General features: G+C 42.9%; 1 protein-coding gene across 1 annotated transcript in view; it reads left to right on the top strand.

Annotated features, from left to right (window-relative positions):
* The window catches only part of SCD5 (stearoyl-CoA desaturase 5), a 153,261-nt gene extending 147,214 nt beyond the window's left edge, over window positions 1–6,047 (top strand). The window contains exons 4-5 of the mRNA XM_027059458.2: window positions 278–510; window positions 4,360–6,047. Coding sequence (XP_026915259.1) covers window positions 278–510; window positions 4,360–4,550 — 424 coding nt within the window. The 3' untranslated portion in view covers window positions 4,551–6,047. The remainder of the gene's footprint in view (window positions 1–277; window positions 511–4,359) is intronic.
* The last annotated feature ends 659 nt before the right edge of the window (window positions 6,048–6,706 follow it).

The following is a 6,706-nucleotide window of genomic DNA, read 5'->3' on the forward strand; positions in this document are numbered from 1 at the left end:
TTATGTTGAAATTCTTCCGAAGTATGCTACAGGTCCTACCACTTTCCATAGCATTCTACCCATCCTAATTCTCAAATTTGGGTTACTTGTGTTGCCTTGTAGGTATATGGGTTTGTGACCCTTGTACAGAGCAACACACAACAGGGTACTTCTTATCCAGAAAGAGTTGAAGGAATTGATGGGCACGATTCCTGGCTTTTCCTGTATGTAGCTTGTTCATCTCATTTCTGCCACCATCAACAGGTGCCTGATGGTAGTGTAATGTCCTGCCTTCCAGGTACTATAAGATCACTGTGGTGCTCATGTGCTTTGTGATCCCCACGCTGGTACCCTGGTGTGCCTGGGAAGAGAGTCTGTGGAACTCCTATTTCTTGGCCTCCATCCTCCGCTATACCATCTCACTCAACATCAGCTGGCTGGTCAACAGTGCTGCCCACATGTATGGAAACCGGCCCTACGACAAGCACATCAGCCCTCGGCAGAACCCACTCGTCACCCTGGGTGCCATTGGTGAGTAGGGGTGTGAGAGCCAATGGGGAGCATGGCAGCTCAGATTTTCTTAACCTTCCAAAGGTTTTCTGGACTCTGTAAAGAGAGGCAGTGGAATGGAGTCAGGTGGGATGAACTTGGGCTTCGGTATTGGAATCCTGGTTCTTGGGCCAGTCACCTAATCATTCTGATTTAGAGTTTTCTTATCTGTGAAATGGGAAGAGTGATGCTTACTTCATAGGGATGTTATGAAGATAGATACTATATGTAAACTGCTATATGCAATATAGATATGCTGTAAGATAGATACTATATGTAAACTGCTTAGTAAAATGTCTGTCATATAGTAAGTGATCAATAATTAGGAGCTATTTATTTTTACCGTGAAATTTTTCCTAATGGAGGAGTAGCAGCTGGCTTTTCTCTCAAACTGCCGTGACCATTCAGCTGTCCAATCATTTGACCGACTGTAAGAAAAAAGGCCTTCAGAGAGACGGGAAGAAACAAGAGTGTGGCATCTCATGGTGCCACAGAATGGTTCGGAGCGAGGCCGCTGGATTCTGACAACTTTGGTTGAGTCTTGGTTCCTTCACTTACTCTCTGAGAGAGTTATCTGGCTCCTCCGCACCTTGTGTCTTCTCCTGTAAAGTGAAGATAATCATAGCATTCACCTGCTTCCTGGGGTCACCAAGGGGTTAGATGAGCCAATACATAGTCTTTGCAACAGTGCTTAGCATGAAATAAGTGCTTAGTTTGTGACTAGCCTTATGGTCTTAGGAAGTTACTTGTCCCTTCTGTACATTTACATCCTCATTTTTAAAATGGGGAGAATCATAGCAGCTAGCTCAGAGATCTGAGGACTATAGGTGTTAATACCCATTAAAGCACTGAGCACTGTGGCTGAAACATAGTAAGTAATAAATAGACATTAGCTGTATCTTTCTAGAAGTAACTCAAGCTTCTTGGTAAGCTGAGCCTTGAGCATTGAGATCGGCCCCAGGAAGGGAAGGCCCTGTGGCTAAGTAGCAATGGTCTCTGCATCACCTAGCAAAGAGTTTCTCCCACCACATTGTTAGGCTCAGACCCCGTGTTGACAACAGCAATCTGAGGTGGAATAAGCACCCAAATTTAACTATGGGACCAACCAGCTAAGCAGAGAGAAAAGTGTCTTGGAAGGAGTTTCTGATGCTTCTACTTCTTCCTGGACTGCAGTGAGGGGGGCCATATCCAGTGTTGACCCTGAGAGCAGACAGCAAGGGGACAAGATGGACTGTTACCATCTGATGTGGGGATGGTGGACCAGAAAACCCAAGGAATGTGACCATGGTACTGGCCTTGAAGAGCTGGGTACTGGTTTTAAGTCCACCCAGGTCAACACGGGGCTCCTAGTCAGTTTTCTTCATTAAGGTCCTGGAAAGGCTCCCGTTACACTGAACTGTGTGATAGATGGCGGGTACGCACAGGTTCTCAGAACAGTGTCTGCTTCTGAAAATAGCAGGGGAGACTCCTCTATACTACACTGTAGTGCAGGAAAAACACTAAAAATTATGAGGGTGAAAGGAGCAGGGTAAAGAAGACCTAAATTAAAAAGAAGACTGCAGGGGTGCCTGGGTGGCTCAATCGGTTGGACATCCGACTTGGGTTCAGGTCACGATCTCACGGTTTGTGAGTTCAAACCCCGCGTCGGGCTCTGTGCTGACAGCTCAGAGCCTGGAGTCTGCTTCAGATTCTGTCTCCCTCTCTCTCTGCCCCTCCCCTGCTCATGCTCTGTCTCTCTCTTTCTCTCAAAAGTGAATAAACATAAAAAATTAAAAAAAAAAACTGCAAACCACAGTTCCATCCATCTGATATATTCATTACAGAGCAAGATCCTTCGGCTGTGGCCAATAGAAGAACTACATGATGACCAGGGCCTATTTAAGAAGTGAAGGAGAAATCTGGCAGTTCCTCAAATGGTTAAAAATAGTTATCATGTGATCCAACAACTCCACTCCCAGATTCATACACGAAGAGAAATAAAAATATATGTCCACACAAAAACTTGTATATGACTGTCCATAGCAATATTATTCGTAATAGCCAAAAAGCAGAAATAATCCAATAGTCTGTCAATTGATGGATGGATAAATACAGTATGGCACATCCATACAACGGAACACTATCTGGCAATAAAAGGAAATGAAGTACTGATATCTGCTACAACCTTGAAAGCATGATGCTAAGTGAAAGCAGCTAGTCACAAAAGGCTACATATCGTATGATTTTGTTTGTATGAAATGATCAGAATAAGCAAATCTACAGAGATTATATTAGGGTTGTCCAGAGAAACAGAATCAGTACATGTATGTATATGTATATATATGTTATACATACACTATTCAGTTTTTATATATATTGTAATACATATTATATGTTCCTCATCATAAATCCCCGTATATATAGGGAAACAGTACAATATCTATATAAATATAAATAGGTATATATTTGTAGGACATAAATAGGTAGCCTCCTGTTTCGTGTGTATATATATGTATGTATACATATATACACATATGTATATGTGTGTGTGTGTGTGTGTGTGTGTGTGTGTGTGTGTATGCATAGGGAAAGAAGGAGGGAAGGGGGGAGGGGAAGAGGGGAGGGGAGAGAGATTTATTATGAGGAGCTGGCTCACATGATTAGGGGAGCTGAGAAATCCCACAATCTGCCGTCTGCAAGCTGGAGACTCAGGAAAGCCGGTGATATGATTAAATTGGAGTCCAGAGGCCCGAGAACCAGGGAGCAGATGATGTAAATCCCAGTCTGAGGGCAAGGGAAGAAGAGATAGATCCAGTTCAGTCAGTGAGTCAGAAAAAAACGGGCAAATTCCTCTTCCTCCACCATTTGTTCTGTTCAGGCCCTTAACGGATTGAGTGATGCCCACCCCCACTGGCGAGGGTAATCTGCTTTACTGAGTCCACTGATTCAAATGCTCATCTCATCCAGAAACACCCCCACAGACACACCACACAGAGATGTTTAATCCGGGCATGCCTCGGCCAGCCAGTCTGACACATAAAATTAACCATGACAGGGAAGGAAAGTAGGGCTGGAGGGATGGGGGGGGTGGTTGGGGGATGACAGTTCAGGAGTGTGGAGCTTCCTTTTAGGTAATGAAAGTGTTATAAAATTCATCGTGGTGATGGATGCCCAACTCTGTGAAAATACTAAAAGTGATTAAATTGTACTTCAAATGGATGAATTATATGGTGAATTATATCTCAATAAAGCTGTTTAAAAAAGTCAAATTAAAGAATCCCTGAGATCCCTCCTGAAAACACCTTAATTAAAAAAAAAAAAAAAAGAGTAAGAGAGGAAAAGCTATTCGCTGGTGGGCAGGTGGGGGGTGGTGGTGGAATAATATATGGACAGATTTGGGACATGTAAAAGTCCGGCTCCTCAGTTTACTTACCTATCTGAACAGGGCTCCTCTGGGTCATCCAAGCTCTCGCAACGAGCCTTCCTTTAATCACTCCAGCCCACAGAGGCTATTTTCCTTTTATGAACATACATCAAAAGGAGGATCTGTTATCAGTCATTTAGCATTGAGCTTACTAAGTACAGCTCCGAAATCATGGTAGTTGTTCATACGGGGAAATTAATCTTGTGACTCTGCGCTGATAACCTTTTTCTTTTTTTTTTTTTAATCTGTTCAGATTTAGTCTAGCCAACTAAGTAAATTCTTCCTAAGGGCAGACACCAAGTCTTCTGCTGCCCAGAGAGCCTGACATAGTGCCTTGCACATGGTAGACTCTCAGCAGACGAGGGGGGAAAATAAACCTGTGCAGAGAGGTGGGGAGGGGTTATTTCAATACCCACTTTGTCTTCTAGGTGAAGGCTTCCACAATTACCACCACACCTTTCCCTTTGACTACTCTGCGAGTGAATTTGGCTTAAATTTCAACCCAACCACTTGGTTCATTGACCTCATGTGCTGGCTGGGACTGGCCACTGACCGCAAACGAGCAACCAAGCCAATGATCAAGGCCCGGAAAGCCAGGACTGGAGACGGCAGCACTTGAACCTGGAACTGGCATCCAACATGTTTGCCATTGATACCTTAGTTCATGGCTTTTGTTCCTATAGTTCTCTTGTTCATTGGATGTGGGAGGGGGTAGAAGCTGGGGAGGAAAAGGAATCTATGTGGTTTGGGAACTTTTCCTTTGTCTCAAAATAATGTCAAGATATAACTATCAATGAAAAAAAGTTTTTAGCATCAATGTAACTATGATTTTAACATTAGAGTGTGAACATGTGATTTAATCGTTGTAGCTACAATATGTCAAACACACATGGTCATGTGCTTGAACGTGATGTTAACCCTGACAGGATGAAGGAATTTAATATTCTTTCAGTGTGATTCAGGAGAGCATTTGCTTTCTTTTCTACCAGTTAACCCAGCACTGTTTTGAAACACATTATCTGAAGGTAGAAGACAAAAGAGAGGGTCTAAGTAACTAAAGAATGTTTCTGTTTTGTAATTACTGTGCCTGTGTGTTTGTTGTTTTTTAAATAAGAGAATTGAGGGGCGCCTGGGTGGCTCAGTCGGTTAAGCGTCCGACTTCGGCTCAGGTCACGATCTCACGGTCCGTGAGTTCGAGCCCCGCGTCGGGCTCTGGGCTGATGGCTCACAGCCTGGAGCCTGCTTCCAATTCTGTGTCTCCCTCTCTCTCTGCCCCTCCCCCGTTCATGCTCTGTCTCTCTCTGTCTCAAAAATAAATAAAATAAACGTTAAAAAAAATTTAAATAAGAGAATTGAAAACTTTCAAAAATGACAGGAAATGGCCCTCTTATTTTCTTGCCCTGTTTACAGCTTGTTAATGTTCCACTGTCTTTGCTTCCAAAGAGATCTGTTCACTGCCCGGCTAGTTTTGTGTCCCGATTATGGCCAGCCGACCCTATAAATCAGTGCCTGTTTAGGTGTTTGATTTTGTTCTCTTTGCTATTGTCATTTTAAAGGTGTATAACGCAGATGTGCCAGACATAAAATTAAGCTCAAATTAAGCTCTCATTTAAATGTTTAAACATCTAATTTATATTCTAATTGATCCCAGCCACTGATGCATGTACTTTAGCTACTACTGCTAAATAAGCATATTAATTTTCCACACTAGGCCATCAGATCTTAATAACCGACAGTTATCTAGAACTCAGTGTGTACTAATGTTTCCCCTGCATGCAGCCTTCATTGATTTTGCAGCAAAATATAAAGTGATCATTATGTAGCTTCTGAAGTAAAAAAAATGTTGTGTGTTAAGTTGCCTTGTAAAGAGCATGTTGAATTAATGGGACCGCGTGCCCTTTGTTTTAGTTGTTAGAGCAAAAGAAAGATGTTGGAGCACTTCGAAGATAGATCTTTTCGGGAAAGGTGGGAATTTGGAATTTTAATTTAAAATGTTTGAAAAAGAAGTGATGCCAACCGGAAATTGTCACAATGAAGTTCTTCATCCAGCAGGTGTTTATTTGCCATTAATAATGTGTACACTGTGAGTGATTTACAATAAATGATTATTAATTCATTGGTGTTCTTGACCAGGTACTTAAATGTTGTTCAGAGGATGTTCTCTCAGGGGTACCTGAAGCTCCATGATAACCACGTGATTCCCATTTGATTCGAGCACTGGACTAACAACACCCCTAAGACCGGGCCTCCTGTATCCCATCAGCCTTATGCCGGAGGGAAAATTAACTTTTTTTTTTTTTTTTTTTGGAATGCTTAACCCTCAGTAGTGTTGTTTCCCACTTCTCACTCACCAACACTGTCATTTGTATTGCTTCCAGCTGACAAATGGGAACCTTTATTCCTACCTGTCACCCAAAAGAACATGAAGGACATCTTCCTGCCCTGACCCCACCAGGCCCCAGTAGTGATGAACAGGGGCATGGGCGATGGGCTCATCTCTCCCTCCAGTCCTGCCCCCCAACTTTTCCCTCATGCTGCCCTTTGGCCTTGAAGCACCTGTGCCCCTGCCATCAGATACAGACTTCTGAGCCTGCCTGCAGTTGAGTGGGATTCCAGCCATTGGACCCTTTGAATATGACTGTGTGTTTTCTATCTGCTTCATATTGCAGTCACACATTGCTGAGACCTTGTATGGAGTATTGATAGAGTGTGATTGTATCCCAAGACCTAAAATGACCTCAATTAGAAGTATTTCTGTGAATCTTTGACCCCTTA

The sequence above is a fragment of the Acinonyx jubatus genome, chromosome B1, assembly GCF_027475565.1.
Source record: "Acinonyx jubatus isolate Ajub_Pintada_27869175 chromosome B1, VMU_Ajub_asm_v1.0, whole genome shotgun sequence".
Lineage (NCBI taxonomy): Eukaryota > Metazoa > Chordata > Mammalia > Carnivora > Felidae > Acinonyx > Acinonyx jubatus.